Source organism: Prenolepis imparis, unplaced genomic scaffold (genome assembly GCF_030444845.1).
Source record: "Prenolepis imparis isolate NDT839.2.m4 unplaced genomic scaffold, iyPreImpa1.0 SCAF_12, whole genome shotgun sequence".
NCBI lineage: Eukaryota > Metazoa > Arthropoda > Insecta > Hymenoptera > Formicidae > Prenolepis > Prenolepis imparis.
The window spans coordinates 8,667,795-8,687,688 of NW_028141170.1; the positions used below are offsets into that span (position 1 = coordinate 8,667,795).

Here is a 19,894-nt window from a genome sequence, read left to right on the forward strand (position 1 = left end):
CGCGTGTGTATTTCGTATGATTTATTCGTGTGACAAGCTAATTATCGCGTCGCATTAATTAATTAATTTGTATTCCTGAATAAACAAATGCGCGAGGAAGCATCGGCCGACGTAGTATTTTTGAGAGGAATCAAACAGCATGACAAAATGTCGACTTTAGAAGAGGATTGCGAGCGATTCGTTAAGGTAACCCAATCCTTTTTACTCGAGTTTTCCGTTTGCGTGAGTTTCATGCTTTGATTAACCTAAAACAAACTTGAGAAAACGAAGGAAAAAATTTTAATTATATATTATATATTATAATTTTATTATATATCATTAATTAACTATATTATATATAATTATATTATATATAATTAATTTAAAATATAATATAATTAAAGTAATTCTATATTATATATAATTATATATATAATTATATTATAACTTTATTATATATTATTAATTAAATATATTATATATTATTAATTAATTATATTATATATAATTATATATATAATTATATTATAACTTTATTATATATTATTGATTAATTATATTATATATAATTATATATATAATTATATTATAACTTTATTATATATTATTGATTAATTATATTATATATTTTTTAATAATAATTTGCATTTATCGACGCTGAAGACAGATGGCGAGCGGTTCCGCGTCACGTTCGCCAGATGGCGCTGTCAGTCGCGCACAGTGGCGAAAGAGATCTCCCCTCTCCCCTTCCGCGTCATCATCGGCGCATTGCGCGTGATTCGGTTTCTCTCGCAGTCTCTCCGACGCACCATTGCCGAACGTTACGAGGCGAGGAGGTAATTCGCGCGAGAGTGAACGAGCGTTCATCCGTCCGGTCGGCAGCGCATTCCTCCCAAAGTCTGTCCCGTCGTCGTCGCGGCGACAAAATCCTCACGGAGTGCGCGAGTAATGATCGAGTGAGGGCCGAACGAACGAGGGTCCGCCGTCCGCGACGATCAACGCGCCGAACACAAAACGCACGCATCGCGGAGCTGTGCATCATGGGCCTGTGAGAGAGGGCGGTATCGAAGAGACGGTGCTCCCGAGAAGGGTGAGGATCGCCGTACAGGGAGGACGAGAGGACGACGAGGGCAGGGTCGGCGAAAGAAGGGGGTGGCCGGTGACCCCGGCCCCGGCTCGGGAAAGGCCAACTCGAAGACTCGACTCCGATGCGCAGACCCGTCCGACCGGCTATCGCGACCGCCATGTTATCCCGGAACGCGCGCTCGCTGGCGCCGCTGCTCCTCTGCCTCCTCGTGCTCGGCGCGGCCGGCCTCGACGAATCCGGTGAGTCCATCAGACCACGTCTTATCTGACAATGAAAAAGAAAGGGCGCGGGGGAGAGCGAGATCAGGCGCCCTAAAATGCTAGACGCGTCCTAGAGATGGGTATTTTTTTTTTTTTTTTTTCGGAATTTTTGTCGCTTTTTTTCGCGTTGTAGCTTGAATATTCGAGTTTTGGCTAGACTCCATATCCTCGTCTACGCACGAATTTTCTTCGTCTCGTGAGCGAATCGAAGATTCCAAGCCGTGTGACGAAGAGATTTCACTCCGTTACATCTTCTATTTTAATGCTTATTCAGTTTTATATCCATTTTTAGATTATTTATTTTTGTAAAGAAAACGGGAGAAGATGGAGAAAAAAAAGGGGTGGAAAATATGTGTATGTGAAGGGGTAAGAGTTTAGGATTGAATTTCGATAACGGATTGGCGCTGGTATCTGCTATATGAACTTGATACTCTCTTTTAAATACAGTAAATGATAGTATTTTCAATTGTTTGTAATAACAATAATTTTGTCTGTAATCAAAGCCAAGAAATTATAATTCGAAAAAGAATATCTGTCACCCAATTTTAAGATAAAAAATTGCTGACATATAATGATATCTCGACTTAAAATCGTTTTAGAACCTTGATTTAGAATCATATAATTGTTTATAATATTTTCCATTTCTTTTTTTGTATTTACACCGTTTAAAAGTTATATTTGCAATTGACGAAAAACACGACTTTGTCAATATTTTAAAGATACTTAAAATTTCGCTTGCGCTACATTTTTTAGAATCATTTTTTAATAATTTAAAAAACACGAGAAAAACAATAGATTTAAAATTAACAAAAGAATCACCATTATACATATATTAAACTATTATTAATGTAATATATAATTTTATTAATGTTCTAGTTCATTAATTCTAGCTAACATTTAGGCGACAGAACCGAACATATTCATCGCTATTTAGCGCCTGATTCATTCGCGGTTTGCTTTTCGTAGAATTGACAATCAGGTCGTCCGAAATTACAATTGATCCACTCGACGATGTGCATGTCTTCGCGTCGACGATCTGTCAGATGGTTGTCAAGAAACGTCATCGCGGAGCTCCCTCGCTTTCTCTGCTCCTTCGCTTCCATTGTTTTTCCACAAATCGCTTTTGCTGAAGGAAATAAAGAGAAAGAGCATTGAGTATTTTTTATTCAGTACTTTTGCTACTTTTCTGCCAATCGTTTCCGAAATGGATAATTTTACCAAGTTGACATTTATCCGTCTCGGTTCGTCGGACTGTTCCAATCCATTACCGCCTCATCATCAGATTTATTCGGATTTATTACTTTAAAGATATTTTATGTATGTTATATAATTTTATTCTGATTATCATTATGTATAAGATTTAAAAAAATTGTTTTAATTAGATTTTGTAATAGTTAAAGTCACGTGTATGGGAACTATATGATAATATGGAATAAATAATATGAATATGAATATATAATAATATAATATAAATATAATATAAATATAATATATGAAATAAATTGGAGTACAAAGATTTTGCTTGTGTAGAGAAATTCTATATTCTGTATTTATAAATCAATAAGATTAACGAATGGAATTTTACTTTAGGGCTATTATATTATTTATTATTGATATGACTATATTTAATAGTATATGCGATTTAAAGATTCTACGAATTTAATTTCATCAGTTGCATTCTAAAAGATAAAGATAATTTAAAAAAGTTTAACACACATGAGAACACACAAATGAAACTGATTGTGAGGTCAAATAAGAAATTAAGTAAGTTATTACAATCCAAATTATAGTCTTTATATTAGAAAAATTATATCAAAAATTATATCAAAAATTATATTAAAAATAGAACACAAAATATTTCAAAAAGAAAAGTAAAAATATCTTTAAAGCAAGATAAAAATAATTGTTAAATATTCAAACGTACAGTTGAGAGATCATTTACTGTATTCATTAGAAAACATAAAAAAAAAACAGTTGAAAGGATCTTCTATTTCATTATCGTTATGGATTATCTCGTTTTTTAAAACGAAGAAAGTGTGACTATATCATTGTTTCGTCCAATGAGTCAAATAACTCATAAACGGAGAACTCGCCTCACGCTTCGGCGAAGAACCTAATTCCGGTTTATTAATTCCAGCTAACTGACATTTATCTATCTGACACAACACGATCGTGCACTATTTAAAGCCCGATCTATCAATCTTTAAATGCATGAAATTGACAATTAAGTCAAAATTATAATTGATTTATCCGATTATGTGCACAAACAATTCTTTGCGTCGTTTTCTAATAAAATTATTCTATAAAATATTATATATATATATATATATATATATATATATGTTTCCGGAAAATAAATTTTTATATTGCACAAACTAAGCTGGTTTTATTATAAGTATGTTGCTTTCACGTCTACGGGGAACAATAATTTTTTACGGATAATATTTTTATTATTTATTATATTATAATATTTTATATTTTAATTATAATTATAATTATAATAAATTATATTATAATAATATTATAATTATAAATATGTGTATGTGTACATATATATACATATATAAAATTATAAATATATATAACATTAATAATATATTATAAATATTATAATAATATAAATTATAATATTTAATTATAATATTTATTATATTAATATTTTTTTACAGATATAGGTAAACTGGAAACAGCGGCGGAAACGAAAACCGAAAAGCGGACAGCGACGCTGGAGATCCAATCGTCGCAGGATATCGAGGGCATAGAAGCGGGTAGCACACCGTCCCTATTATGCAAGCTCAACGTGCCGGGTCAAGTCTGGTGGAGCACCGAGGACAGAAATCTCACCACCATCAAGGATCTCGAGCACGCCGGACGATTCGATATAAAGAAGGCCAGCAGAAACGACACAGGCGACTACAAATGCTCCGCGCAAACCGTCGACGGCGAATCGCTCGAGAAAAACATTCATATCAGAGTGATAGGTATATATAACGAACCTGCTAATTTAAATATCTTATCTCTCTCTCTATCTCGTTTAAGATATATAGATATATAGATATATATATATATGTATATATATATATTTCTTGGATTTCACTCGCGCGTAAAACTCTTATTGTTCTAAAACGCGATAAAACAATCATCGTCGACGGAGTCTCTGTTAAAATATATATATATCCTTTCTTCTCCAGAACCCGGCAAAATAACATCCGGCGGGGACGTGAGAGCGAAAGTAATGGAAGCGGCCAATTTGACGTGCCACATACACGGTTATCCATTATCTCAATTTACTTGGTTAAAAGGGAATGATTCAGAGAGCAGCGAGCACTTGAAGGATATCACTGCCGTCACGTGGATAAACGAGACTTATGCCGTCTTAATCCTGGAGTTCAAGAGTCTGGCGCGTAAAGACAATGGCACGTACGTGTGTCAGGCGAACGACTACAACGGGATAGTTAGCGCCACGGCGCACTTGTTCGTCATCGACGTCCCCAAAGTCAGCATAGATTTCATGAAAGCTGTCGGCGCCAGGAATATATATTTAAATTGGACCGTCAACGACGGCAACGAGCCGATCAAGAAATACTTTATTCAGCATATGAAGAACGGCACGGATCAACGGCAGTACTATGCCGAGCAGATCGGCGGTGGTAATTCCAGTTACGTTCTCAAGGGATTCGAGAGCGGCACCGCGTATCGAATCGGCATCAGTGCTACCAACGCGGTGGGTACATCGTACATGCAATTGGATCCGCGATGGATCACTACGCTCGAGAAAGGTACTTTAATAAGAAACAAGCGAATTTCTTCTCTCTCAGTCTATTATTCAGTATTTATATCGAAGCTCAGCTTAGCGAGCTAATTTTAATTTAGATTTTAATTCGAATTTTAATTTAAATTTAATCATTTCTTTAATCCTTAATTAATAATAATTGAAATAATACTGCTAGGATCATTAATATATATGATTAAAAAATAATATTTATTATATTTATTATAATTATGATTATCTTTCTAATTTGACAAATGTATGACAAGAAATGATATATAACTAAATAGCTCTTTTTCGAAAATATAATTTTATATTATTTTATTTAATGTGACATTTCAAAAATGTATTACAGACCCAGTGTTTGTGCCGAAAGTGTCCGTGAACGGCGTGACAGAGAATTCGATTACGATACGTTGGACTGTACCGCTGACGGATTTGAAGGAACACGTGCATTATTATAATCTGATGGCGATTCACGCCGAGCAGAAGAGAGAAGCGATATATCCTGCTGACTCGCTTGCCGTGTACATGTTCATGGATCTCGATCCGGCGACCACGTATAAATTCAAGATAGCCGCCTGCAGCGAGTACACGAAGCAATGCGGTAATTGGAGTACCGAAGTAAATGGCACTACGCTGGATGGAAGTATGTCGGCGCAAAAAAAATATATATTTTAAGCTAAGTGCGATAAAAAGTCGTCCAAATCTCACATTCCTTGTTCTTCCATAGTGGCCAGTCCTCCGATAGATCTCATCGTTATTTGCCGCTATGACAATATAAGCAGCTCCAGTTTCATGTCCATTACGTGGAAACCTCCGCAAAAGCCGAACGGCATCATACAGCGTTACAACATACAATTGAACGGCGTAGCGAAATTCAAAAACGACATGGGACGTCTTGACATCAATATCTTTGAACCACCCAGTTGGAGCGTCTACAACAAGAACAACACGCGATACAATCCGATACCTCCCAATACAAATTATACGGTATATAATCTAATATTATAATCTATTATTATCTGATTTTAATTAATTTTCCCTATTTTTAATTTAACTTAAGAAAGCCTTTACTTACTAATATTTAATTCAATTTATAATTAATTTTTTTAAAAATAAAATATTCAAGTTTTTAATAATAAACGATTGAAGGTTCGGGTACACGGAGTGACCAGATCTCGCACTCCCGGCAAGGATGCTATGGGAAATTGCACGACACCAGTCACGGTTCCGGATCGCGACAACATGAACTTGCGCTCCTGGCGGAAGATCGAGAGTCAGGGTCGACAGTTGTTCAAACTCTATCTACCGCGCATCTCCGAACGGAATGGCCCTATCTGCTGCTACCGCATCTACATGGTGAAGCTGTCGCCGCAGAAAACGGTCCGCGATCTACCGCCGCCCGAAGAGATCGCGGTGTACTCTTACCAGTACGTGCACAGTTCGCCGATCGGCGGTGCTTACATCGTCGAGACGTTCGAAAGCGAACGGTTGTCGAGCGAGATCTTCCTCGGCGACGGCGAGTCGTCTTTTGGCGGCGCAATGTGCGATAAATGCGTCGGTCTGCGACCCAAACCGGCGCCGTCGTTGCACTTTGTTCCGGAAATCCCATCTACTACCGTCCCGACCAACGCGAACAGCAGCACTACCAGCATCCCTACAACGACTACATCATCGCCGACGACAACTGCGAGCAGTACCAGTAGCGGAACTGTGATTGCCAGCTCGTCCACCGCGTCTGCGACGACTACGATCGGCACTACCGCGAAAATAGACGTAACTACGGCAATCCCGGTGGTTGTTAATGCAACCGAAAAAGCGGAGAGACGGAAACGAGAGGACTCGCCCGTTCAAAAGCAGGCATCTATGGACGGATCCAATGGGGAAGCCAGCATATTGTCGCCTCACGATGGTTTTCTCGACGAAACGTCGAATTACACCGGTTTCATCGAAGTTATCGGTGCGTATCGTCGATTCGAATTACTTATCGTAAAATCGTTACGAATTTGATAATGCATTTGATGATATTTTTACAGTGTACGATGATCAGAGGGATCAACTTCTACCGGCTTACAGCAATTATTTCAATCCTCTCTATGGTGGAGTGGATCCTCTCAGCGTAACAGCTGCGGAAGGGACTGCTATCAACGAAATGATAATACAACTCTTCGTCGCTCTTCTCTTGACCGTCATGATTCTGTGTATCGCACTTTGCATATTATATAAATTTACAAAACGTCCACAAGAGAGGGAGGAGGTTATAAATCTGCGCAATAGTTTTAGGTGAGTGCTAATAAAAAAGAAAACTTTTCTCAATCAGAAGCTTTTACCTTAGAAGATGAACAAAAATTATGCAATGCATCTTATTTTATCAAATTTTTACAATATAATTTATAGGTTATTTTAATAATTATTAGATAATAATAATTATTATTAATTATTATATTTAATTATAATAGATTGTACTTTTATAGTAGATGTTTTTTGTTTGATTATATCTTGAAATCTTTTTTTTTAGATGAAAACTGAAATAAAATATAGAAAGATCTAATACATAATATAAAATGATATAATAAGTTATTACAAAATTATTCATCTTTTAGGAATTATTAACATTGTCAAATACTTTCCAAGAAACTGCAGTAATATACATCTAATGAATGCCTTTTTCCTATAGGCATTTCTGCAGAAGTCTGCGAAGCAGGCATCAGCTTGTGGCAGCGAGTCCGCCGGATATGCCGCCGGTACCCAAGAGCGAGTTGTTGCAGGCATATTTGGAACGTCATCGAGACTCGGACTACGGTTTCCAGCACGAATTCGAACTGTTGCCGGACCGATTTACGGACCGAACGACGCGCGCATCCGAGGCGCAGGAGAATCTCTACAAGAATCGTTATCCGGACATCAAATGTTATGATCAGACGAGGGTGCGTCTGGCGCAGATGGACGGTATCTGCGGCTCCGATTACATCAACGCCAACTTTGTGCTCGGTTACAAGGAGCGCAAGAAATTCATCTGCGCCCAGGGCCCGATGGAGAACACCGTGTGCGATTACTGGCGCATGATCTGGGAGCAGCATCTCGAACTGATACTCATGCTGACGAATCTCGAGGAGTACTCGAAGACGAAATGCGCCAAGTATTGGCCGGACAAGCGGGAAACCAAGAACTTTGGCGACATCACGGTGGAGCACGTCAAGGAGCGCGCTTATTCGGACTACGTGGTGCGCGAGCTGAAGATGACGCGGTTAGGCGAGCGCGATGCCCGCGCGATCGTGCAGTATCACTTCCTCGTGTGGAAGGACTTCGTCGCGCCCGAGCATCCGCATGCGATCCTGCGCTTCATCAAGCGCGTCAACGAGGCGTACTCGCTCGAGAAAGGACCGATCCTGGTGCACTGCAGCGCCGGTGTGGGTCGCACCGGCACCCTCGTGGCGTTGGATTCTCTGTTGCAGCAATTGGCCGAGGAAAACCAGGTGTCCATCTTCAACACCGTGTGCGATCTGCGGCACCAGCGCAACTTTCTCGTGCAATCTCTCAAGCAGTACATCTTCATCTATCGCGCGCTCATGGAAATGGCGCAGTACGGTGATACGGAAATCCCGGCCTCGCAGCTCAAGGCCACGGTCGCCAAACTCAGGCAGCGAGACAACGGCAAGGAGAAGTGTAAAATGGAGGAGGAATACGATGTAAGTTACGATACATACCAAATTTAAATTGGACGGACTAAAAAACAACCTGTTACAAAAACATGATTCTGATCTCATACATCAAAAGAATATAATCAATATTCAATCAAACATAGAATAGACTATATAAATATATAAAATATATAGAATATTCGATGCAAAATATATAGACACCGATATAAAATATTCAATGCTGCTTTAGTTTTAAATATTCTCTATATACAATTAAGAAATTATTTTTTCTCATATTACATAATATAACACAATTATTATTTGCAGAAAATCAGTTCCGTATTGGAAGATCGTAAGTCTTTCTCTGTCGGCGGCGGAGAGGAGAATAGATCGAAGAACAGAAGCGAACTGGTGATACCGTACGATAGAAATCGCGTGATTCTCACCCCAGTCCCGGGCAGGGAACATTCGACGTACATTAACGCATCGTTCATCGAAGGTTACGATAATTCCGAGTCGTTTGTCATTACGCAGGATCCACTAGAAAGCACTGTAGCAGATTTCTGGCGAATGATCTCGGAGCAGTGCATTTCCACAATAGTCATGTTATCTGATGTAAGTTTATATTATACGCTTTTTATTTTTCTCTTCATTTTTTTGTCGTATTTAACAAGAAGTCGCACTCTTAGATTTGCCAAATCTTTAGATAGAAGTTATATAAATGTATGAATATATATTGCGTTAATATGATATATTTGGTACGCAATTTCATACAAAAAATGTTTAAGAAATTAATGCATGATCTTTTCTCTATAAAATTTGTTTGTAATAAAAATTTTTTGTTAATTGCACTGAATGAAATATCTATAAGTAATTGATGCAGTAAATGATTCTTGAGTAAGCGATTAATTTTTATTAAAATTAAGATATCTTGAATATTATTAATTTTATTATTAATATTATTATAAGGATATAAAAAATATAAAATTTTACACAATCGGGTGAAAGAGGCATCAGAGTCCCCGATCTTAATAATATATCAAATATATACATTTTCCTAGAAAAAAGAATTAGATTTCAAATTAAAGATTATAAGATCACATCATCGTTAAGTGATATAGGATACAAATAAGACAACTAATATCTTTTCCAGTTAAACGAAGGCCCACGAAAATGTCCGCGCTATTGGCCGGACGACGAGACTAACTACGATCACATAAAAGTCCATTACATACACAGCGAGAGCTGTCCGTATTACACGCGTCGCGAGTTTAACATTGTAAACACTAAGACTGACGAGAACGGGATCGTGAAGCAGTATCAGTATCACGGCTGGCCGACGGTGGAGGGCGAAGTACCTGAAGTAACGCGCGGTCTCATCGAGCTGGTGGATCAAACGTTGACGAATGACACTGAGACCAGCGGTTCATTGGTAGTTCACTGCAGCTACGGATCTGACCGGAGTTCCATGTTCGTTGCGCTCAGTATTCTGGTCCAGCAGTTGCGCACCGAGAAGCGCGTGGATATCTTCACGACGACGAAGAAACTGCGCTCTCAGCGACACGGCATGATCAGCACCTTCGTAAGTAACTCGATATGATGATTTCTTTCTCTTACATACTTAAGAAATATGTATATCTAAAGAAGAATCCAACAGAGAATCTTTGTTATTCATTCACTGATGATGCGATCAGATTACAGATCTGAGGATGATTGTAACTAAATATCTTATATATTATAATTCTATTTCTATTACGTAATATTTATTATTTACACATACGTGTTACAGGCGCAATACGAGTTTCTTCATCGCGCCATCGTGAATTATTCGGATCTTCATAATTTGGCCGATGACGAATCTGTGTCATAATGTTTGGAAACGTAAGCGTAAGCAAGATTAGATTGTTCTAAATACTCTGTTTTGGGCGCTCATGTGCGTGAGGACGAGTTCTGTGACGAATGTCCGAGAATCCACGCACATTCGAACAAACGTACGTCGCCCCAACCAAAGATGAATAAGTACGCGATGGAAGAAGAATCCTTATTGACATCATTATCATCATTATCCTCATCATCTTTATCATCGCCATTAAAACAGGCTAAGTACGACGCACAACGCGGATTCGCATACGAATCTGAAGACTACTTGTACATAATAATATCAGCAGATTTTACGTATGCTGATATCATAAGTTAACTTCAGAAGAGAGAAGTTGGAAGAGAAGCATCAAGCGGAGATTAACTGGAAATCGTTTCATCGTCCGTCTTATCTATATACGTGGATTTTCGATGACGTCTGTGAGAAAATCGCAAAGTGCAGTGCGTGTCGACATCACGAAACCGTTACAGAAGCTTATTTTTATCGATAGTCTAATAATTCAACCAGAGCATAACGTATTTACAGTGCGTCGAAGTTTTGAAATGAATTCGTGACCCGACGTTCTCTCATCGGAACTGTCAGTATGATTGTACAGCGAGGGATTGGCACAAATACGAACGAGTATATAGGTATGTCTACGCATATACATTCTTCTGATAGATGTATAACGCTAGAGCTAGAAGCTTGAATTGAAGCGAAACGATGAGAAGCCCCCGATGCCGCGATTAATCGCGCAATCCGAGAATCGATCTCTAAAACTTCGAGATTTTCATTAATGCACGTTTTATCCCTGCGTCTACTACAGAACATTCTCCTTTAAAGTAAAAAACAATTATCTTTGTTCACCATTTCGAGAAGAAATGTTTCCTGCAATGACACGAGAGATATCACTATTTCATGATCTGTCATAATGAATAATATTAGTAAGATTACGCGTGTTGCGTTTATATGTTCTTCGACGATGTATGCATTATTATTGTGTATGCATTACGCGTATCACGTGTGTGCTGATTTCTCTTCTAAAAGGAAAGACTGATAGTCTTACTCACAATCAGTTCGAAATACGGCGCGTTTAAGGCACGTACCTCGTTTGCACAACATTCGAGACTTCGTTGTGAATCATAATATTGTGACTATATAAAGGGGCGGGAGTGGATGACAAAGATATTCTTTTTTTTTTCTTTTTATTTTTTGTATACTTGGGGGAAAATTATATTTATTACATATATAGATATATGTGATATGCTTTATTTCGCGCGTGACGAGACACAAGGGCTGAGCAAAGTATATCGTAAAGTTTTATCCTAAACGCAAAATACAAATTATAAAATATTCCGTAAGATATATTTTAAAAACGAGATACAAGAGTGATTCACCATACTTAAAGGTATTTAAAAATTTGTTTTAGCATAAGGAACGATATTTGATCGATATATATTCGATAATTTGCGAAATGTTCGCGAACCGCCCGGCCCTGCGAGAAGAGACGACGGCGGAAAAATTGGCGATGTCGGTATAAAAATGTCGAGGGAAAAAAAGAAATGAAATTTTAGATTAAAAGCAGTGAAGGATAGAATTATACGTTTAATTCCTTCGCACGTTCGTTCAGTTCTAGTCAAGTTTAAACTCCAGCACGTGCGTTTGTCAAGCCATAGCCTTTTGCAAGAAGCAGGAGACAATCATGTTAATTACGATTCGCATCGCGTCGTCCGATTATTTCCTTTTTCTCTTTCCTTTTTCGCAGATGTCAATTTCATCATTCCATTTTAATCGGACGCTCTCCGATAAGTGACACGAAATGTTACAAGTCTCTATAGATTCATCTCGAAATTGAAATCACATTTCAACAATTACATATGGAGAATAAAATAATTACGTAAAATAGTTAAGTAATAATAAATTTAAATTTAAAAAATGAAAAAAAACCATCATTAAAAAATAATAATTCTAGTTAAATAATTACACGAATTATAATCTCTTTCCCCAAAATTTTCCAAGGAAGGAAAAATGAAATTGGCACTCAACTAAAACTAAAATAAAGTGCAAACAAAGTTTTATATACCTGTATTTATGTATATACTTTTTTATAATTATTTTAACACATTAAATAAGATTTTATTTCTTTTATAATTTTATAATAAAAAAAATAATTTATACACTTTTTTACGAAACTCTAAAATTTCGGGAAAAAAGAATTTACAAATTTGACTTTGACATTATTTCTCGACTCACTTTGGAGGATTCATTTTAACGTTAAATGCGCTGGGTGTCCCGTTTTATTTTACGCGACTGATTTTAGTCGTTACCGCATAAAGAACTCGCTTCGGTTATGTTGTAGTTGATAGAGAGCCTCTAAAGAGTTAGGATATTCGCTGCCTGTATTTATAAATATATATATACATATATATTATATATATATATATACATTGTTACTATCGCCTATCGCTGTTGCTATTTGTATCGATGAATGGTGTGACAATACTTGTTTCATGCCCCCTCTCCCCCTCCTCGATACACCCCGTTGTTATAAACGTGCGTTCTCTGCAGGGTCACGCGACGTTTCATCTCATTTTTAGTTAATAAATAACCGATATAACTGTTCTGTACTTCTTCAGTTAAGCTCACGAACAGCAGCGACAAACTATGCTTGCAAAAATCAAGAGCCATGTGAATAAAAGTGAGGCAAATACTTATAAATAGTACTCCATAATTGTATATAATAAGTGTTCTCTTTTCTTAAAAATACGCACATGTTTTCATAGAAACAAATTTGATATAATTTCTTTTTTACTAACAAAATACTTTGATACGACTATGTGAATAATTTATATATGAGTAAAATTATTAATAGTAATTATAATACATATTAAATTTTATAAATTCTAAAATATCTTTTGATGATTTTTTTCGATAAATTTACTACACATTTATTTACATGACTCATTAATCATAGCTTCCTATTATCTGCAGCATATTACAGAGACGTACCTTCCATGTAGTATTTTATTTTTTATTACACTACATTTTGTTTTTATATAATATAGTGTTGCAATACACGTCACGCGGACGGAAGAACCTCGACTTGCGATTAAACCGTAGTTTCGTAGTTATCCCTCACGCGGTTCAACTTCCGAATGCCTAATTGACAAGATGCGATCGTATAAGAGTAGACGATTCTTAAGAAACAGAACTCTGTGCTGGTAATACATGTAATGGTTTTTGCAATCCATTGTGAAATATGTATGTTTTGCCACGAGAATTTTGTTTGGTTCGATTCTGAAGCGTATCTCTTCTATATATCGAACATTACTGACATTCTCGTATAGTCGTTTTAATTTCAATCTAGAAATAAGCGAGAAAGACCATTCCGCCAGAGATCTTTTCGAGACACAAGATCCAGCCGACGTACTACTATTTAAATAGATCGGCAAAAAAAGTATTAGTTAAGCGTAGAGTTAAATTTGTATTAATGAATGATATGGGACATATTGTAAATGTGGGCAACGCTAGGTGCAAAGGAGATTCGTATTCGTTTTTTAACGTCAGATCGTCAGATCGCACACAACAGAAAAATAAACGAATAAACAAGAGTGATCATAGATCGATCTGTGAAGTTACGAAACTGATCTCTCTCTTTTTTAATTCAAAAATTATTTAAACATTAAAATTTTTTTATTTTTTTCTGTTTTAATTATTTTATTCTCTAACGAAATTATATACAATCTTTCCATAATAAAAATTCTAAAATATCTCATAATAAATTCTTATACAATCTCTGAAGAACTCCGAGAAATTTAATTTGTCTAATGAGCTCTTGTTAATTAATTATATTCTAATTTTTTTGTTTTATTTTTTATAAAATCACATTTTATGCAATTTAACAAATTGTAATTTTACATGTAAATTTTGTATGAATTATTTCATATCAAGAATAAAATTCTTGATGTGAAAAAGAAATAATCTATAAGGAATTATTTCATAACTTTTGTTTCGTATTGGAAATAATATTTCTTCTCGAATTCGCGACACAATTCCAAGGTAGAACATGATATGAGACTCGTAAATAATGATGTTTGTCGATTGTAGCATAATGAGAATAATATTCTTTTATTGCCTATATAGTATAACGGAACTAATGTCCCGTCGAACTAACATAAATTTGCAAAAAAAAATGAATGGAAAATATTTGTAAGAAGTAAGATTTGACTACACATTGAAATACATATTAATCGCGGTTGCCATTAATTAGAACATGGCAATAATTCCTTTTGATAAATCGAATGAACGACGTCGACTTTTCCTGGTCATCAATTTTAGCGAGGGGTCCGATAAATCTCACTGTTGCCGCACAAATGTAACTCTATTTTTACATTTACGATTTTTACATTCAAAAGACAAAGACATAACGAAACTGATCATCTAAAGAAAAGGCGACGGTTTGTTCACTTTCGTGGTTCACCGAATCCCGCTGTGGCCAGGAAGGGTCGAGTTATTCACAATTGCGATGAGGTTCGATATGAGGATAATATGCTCAGCTATTTGCAAACTGATTATAATTAATAAACTTGATACTGTAAAGTTCTCACTGATATCGCATGCGTGAAAGATTGTGTTAACAATCCGAGGCCTATGAATGCGAGAGAAAAATAAGGGGGAAGAATGAATGACTTTCGCATCATTTTAACGATATTCGCATAATTTGCTTTATTTTAATTTGTTGTAATTATAAAAATTCCTCTTTAAAATTGTATACTTTAATGATATATACACACACACACATGGCCTAATTTTTTATTTTAGTAAAATAAATTTCAAAGATAACACTCTTTCTAACAAAATATTACAGATTAAAAATGCCGCTTATGTAACAAGAGATTTTTATCTCATATGACAAAAATGTCTCTCTATGATCCTTCTGTCTCGAGCAAACTCAAGATCTATTATTCTGGCAATCAATTTATCTCTGCAAGAATTAAATTGCAATTTGTATATTTTTTTCTTATCTTGTTTAGAGTAATTTTAATAGAATAATTTTTACACGATTAAAATGACATTAACGCGATATTATTTAGATAATTTTTAAATACATGACAATGTATTTTTGTTATGTATCATCGTTTTTGTAATATCATTTTAATTAAATCCACAAAAATCTCAATAATCTTAAGATTACTTTCCAACAGATAAAATAAAAAAATATATATATAAATTTTTATTTTTATTATAACTCATTCAGAAATTATTATATTTAAATGGAAGAAGTCCGTCATAAGAGAGTCTACAGGATTTTTTAATAAATCATTTTTTGCTTTTTCTTTGCTCTCGATAAGTCGCCAATGTAATTTATGAGACAGCTGAAAAGATAAGCAAATCTATGAGACACTTTTGTATCGCTAGTGATCCCAATCTATTGTCACATAAACGATATATATACTGTACATCTTTAAAATAAAAGATTCATTAATTTCAAAACTTCTCTTGTGTGAATAAATATGACGCAATGAAAAAAAAACAATTATTTGTGTAATAGAAATCTAATATGCGTCTCTCTATGCGTAATAATTTTATTTCTTTGCAGATAAAATTATAATATGAATAACGTATAAAATGATGCTTCTTCTCGCCTTTTACTACTATCACATTTTGACTAACACAAGAATATCTCGAATCGCAAATCGTAAAATAATATATAAATTATTTAAAAAATAATTACACATTAACTCTATCTTGACTACCTATTTATTTCTCATCTTAGAAAACATAATTAATTGTAATGATTATCGCAATCCAATATGTAGCTTAAATTAATTTTTTTTTTAAAGAAAATTATGAAAAACATTTCTCGAAGAAAATTATAAGTAAGAAACTCAGATTAAATAATTAATATTTCACTATTTTTCTCGAGATTCGAGATACTTTCTTGTAAGTGATAACTCAAGGTGTATATTAGAAGTGCACACGCATCATCACGTAATCGGCTGGAACGTGTTGCGCGAATGACAGAGGAGAGTACCCTGATGTGAGGACGTGTGCGTGACGTGTGTTATGTGTTTAAGAGATCCGTAATGATCAAAGAAGACGGCGGTTAAATGCAAAAAAAAATTAAACCATTTAATGTACTAAAAGAACGATGTTGAAAGATGTCACATCGACGCTAAGTTCGTTCCGAGAAGCAACGGTGCACATCGAGTTGCAATACAATTCATATCCTAATTATAGATTTAAGTTTTGCACCGATGTTGTGTGAGAGAAGAGCGTGAGAAGATCACAATTGCATTTTTTCTCTATCTTTTTTTTTTTTGTATAAATATAGAAATAAAATTCAAGCGAAATTCATTTGACATTTGGGCTCTCGCAATTTTTTTGCGAGGGATGTAAAAGTCACCGCCGTCTTCGTCGACTATATATTGATAGGCTCGAATTTTGTAAATTAACTTAATGATTAAGATAGCACACAGGAAATACCGCCGCGTATTATACATTAACAATTACAGTTCGTACATAATAACAAGATATAATTATAAGAGACATTTGCATATATAGTCTTAGATTTTGTATGATATTCACATACAAAGGAGGAAAAGCAAGGTGGATCATGTTGAAAGATCTATATATATCTGTGAGATATTAAGTGTACTGATCAAGTGAGCGATCGAGTAATTAATAAGCGCGTTCGAGATTAATAATGAGATCGAAAGGCGCCCGAATATATACGCACAATCGCAAGATTTTCGCTGTCGAGACTCGCTCTCTCGAAGAGTAAAACTCGCGACGGTGTTCATCATCGAATCATCCTTTTGTATGAAAAATTGTAAAGCGATATCGGTAACAGTGCACTCGATGTGAAAGGAAATACATGACACAATAATGAACCGTACACTACCTCTCGCTTCTTTTCTTAATTACATTTTTTTTGTATACTTTTTTGTATTTAATATCCAGAGAAACACGTGACAAGAGATATCATCTTAAATTCGATAAAAAGGAGAGAATCTTACTTTTATATTATTTAATTTTAATTATCTTAAAATAAGTTACAGAATTAATAAAAAAAAATTTTTTAAGTTAATATAAAATATGGTAAAAATTACAAATACAATCGCATAATATTATTTTTTGTAAATAGCAATTTTACATATATGAAAAATTTAAGAAAAATAACATGTATTATAAACTAGTAAAAAGTTAAAAATTGTTTTTCTTTATATTTAATGTTTTTTGTTAAATTTTTTTAATAATTAACTTTTTATAGAATAAATAATAATTATAATTAAATAGATAATAATTATAATTATTATAATTTTTTGTGAAAAATGTATCGTATAAAATATAATATTCTATTCGAGTGGAGACAAATGACCCTATAACGGTCATATGTATCGTTAGCAATAATTAAGCAACGGTTCACTGACTGCAGTAAAATGCTGCATGTACAAGTACTCTTTATTTAGGTGGATCGCAGTTATCCTCACGATATTTCCAGGAATTTCGAAAGATTACATAAGAAACTCAAATATTCTAATGCACTATATTTTTAATAATAAAATCAGACAAAATAAGGAACTAAGTTATTTGTGTCACACACAGTATTATCATTATTAAATTAATTTATCTAAAACTAATCAATGAAATATATGTAGAATATTTTTTTAATAATATCTGAGCACACAGACAAATCAAGATATATGCACTAAAGAAATACAAATAATTAAAGATTAAGTATATTTCGCAGAAATATAAATTTTCTTTAATCCTTGTTTCAATTCATCTATTTTATTTCATTTGTTTTTTTTTTTTACAGTGACACCGACATAATTAATTATGACGGAAAGACTCACTAGGAAGCGGATCTATTTCGTGTTCGTCGAGTGTATCATGATTTCTAGTCCATGGAGACGGAAGATCCTTTACAACAATAATAATCAAGGGTAATCAACAGTGTCTGTCACTTAACGGCTCGTATCGGTCGATCAACGAACCGCGATTCCTGCAAGTTTCATTATTGTCTCGAAGCTTCCCGAATGCGAATTTTTTTTCCATAGATAAATAAAGCCACGTCAGTCACTAAAAGCAATACAAGTTGTCAAATTTCAAATGCCACAAGTGTGCATAAAAAAAATAATTAAAGAATCGGCGTCGAATTATTTCTTTGTGCAACGACAATTAAAAAATCAGCGAAATTATATTAATTTTTGATCGATCCGTCAGATAACTTCCATCTATTCGCTCTTACAGCTATATACGAATGTCGTTGTGTTTCTTTCATAATAACAAAGTGTGAAGTAAAAATGTTTCAGTTTGACACGGTCGATGAAGATTCGCGGGGCAAATCGGGTTAGTGACATACATTCGAAATTCCGAAAGCAAATTTAACCCGCCTGCTCGCGTTGAAACAAGATTGGCGAGATGCCTCTTGAATTATAAACTCTTTCATCTCTTCTTTGATCTTAATTAGCCACATTCGCTGCGTCTTCATACCACTTTGGAATTAATCAAATATTTAGAATTTGCACGTAATTACTTGTACAGCAAATTGGGAATGTAAATTATTTTGATATCTCAAGATAGATCAGATGTATCAGAATTTTTAATGAGTTTACTTTAACGAATTAGTATTTTTAACTTATATCTGATATTAAAATTTAGTTTATTTTTTAACATTAGAATAATTTACATATCTCTATATAAATTTCGAATTTAAATTTTGAAGTACGTGACAGTGATTATATTTTGATGACAGAAATTAAAATATTTCATGGGAAAATCGATTCCTTCTAAAAATAAAAATCTTAATTTCCTATTTTGTAAATCAAGTTTCTCATGATAGATAACTTTCTTTCAAACTTCACAAAATTAATTTACTCTGCAATAATCGTAATGATTCTTTACGAGAGACTATAAACAGTACGAGACTCTACTCATCAAACATTAGAATAAGTAATTTAGATTTTATCAAAAATTTACTCGCGCAATTTACTTACATATTCTGCATCAAACGATGACCATCACATGCGAACCGTCACGGATCATACGATTTAGGTCCCGAGGGTTTCGGGTACATCCGTTATATTACTCTCGCATACACCCAACAGAATAAAATACTGGTCTAACAAAGCCGGAAATACAATATTATAAATATAATACACAAGTGGGTCATTTTGAAAGAAGTAACTCTTTGTTACATTTTGTAACTTTTTGCAGGAATTTTCCGAGCTAATACCATAAAAATTAAAACAATAAATCAAAAGAAACTAATAGGAAATTGTATTCTGTAAT

At 34.7% G+C, this 19,894-nt stretch overlaps 1 protein-coding gene and 1 long non-coding RNA gene across 2 annotated transcripts; one reads left to right on the forward strand and one right to left on the reverse strand.

Annotated features, from left to right (window-relative positions):
• Nucleotides 1-734: 734 nt before the first annotated feature.
• Ptp69d (Protein tyrosine phosphatase 69D) lies at nucleotides 735-11,846 on the forward strand. The gene is made up of 11 exons (XM_083052413.1): nucleotides 735-1,305; nucleotides 3,996-4,307; nucleotides 4,518-5,105; nucleotides 5,451-5,744; nucleotides 5,829-6,088; nucleotides 6,251-7,058; nucleotides 7,135-7,381; nucleotides 7,776-8,787; nucleotides 9,067-9,354; nucleotides 9,893-10,321; nucleotides 10,529-11,846. Exons 1-11 carry the CDS (start codon nucleotides 1,188-1,190, stop codon nucleotides 10,607-10,609), a joined length of 4,437 nt encoding a protein of 1,478 aa, XP_082908539.1. The 5' UTR covers nucleotides 735-1,187; the 3' UTR covers nucleotides 10,610-11,846.
• Nucleotides 11,847-18,399: 6,553 nt separating this feature from the next.
• On the reverse strand, nucleotides 18,400-19,696 carry LOC145944210 (uncharacterized). The gene is made up of 2 exons (XR_014426637.1): nucleotides 19,600-19,696; nucleotides 18,400-18,682 (listed from the first exon to the last, which is right to left on the reverse strand). It is a non-coding gene; the product is annotated as an uncharacterized LOC145944210 (long non-coding RNA).
• Between the last annotated feature and the right edge of the window lie 198 nt (nucleotides 19,697-19,894).

Coding starts and splice junctions, on each gene's coding strand:
- Ptp69d (XM_083052413.1), top strand. CDS start 1,188: ATGCGCAGACCCGTCCGACCGGCTATCGCGACCGCCATGTTATCCCGG. Junction 8,788..9,066: donor AAATGGAGGAGGAATACGAT/GTAAGTTACGAT, acceptor TATTATTTGCAG/AAAATCAGTTCCGTATTGGA. Junction 10,322..10,528: donor ACGGCATGATCAGCACCTTC/GTAAGTAACTCG, acceptor TACGTGTTACAG/GCGCAATACGAGTTTCTTCA.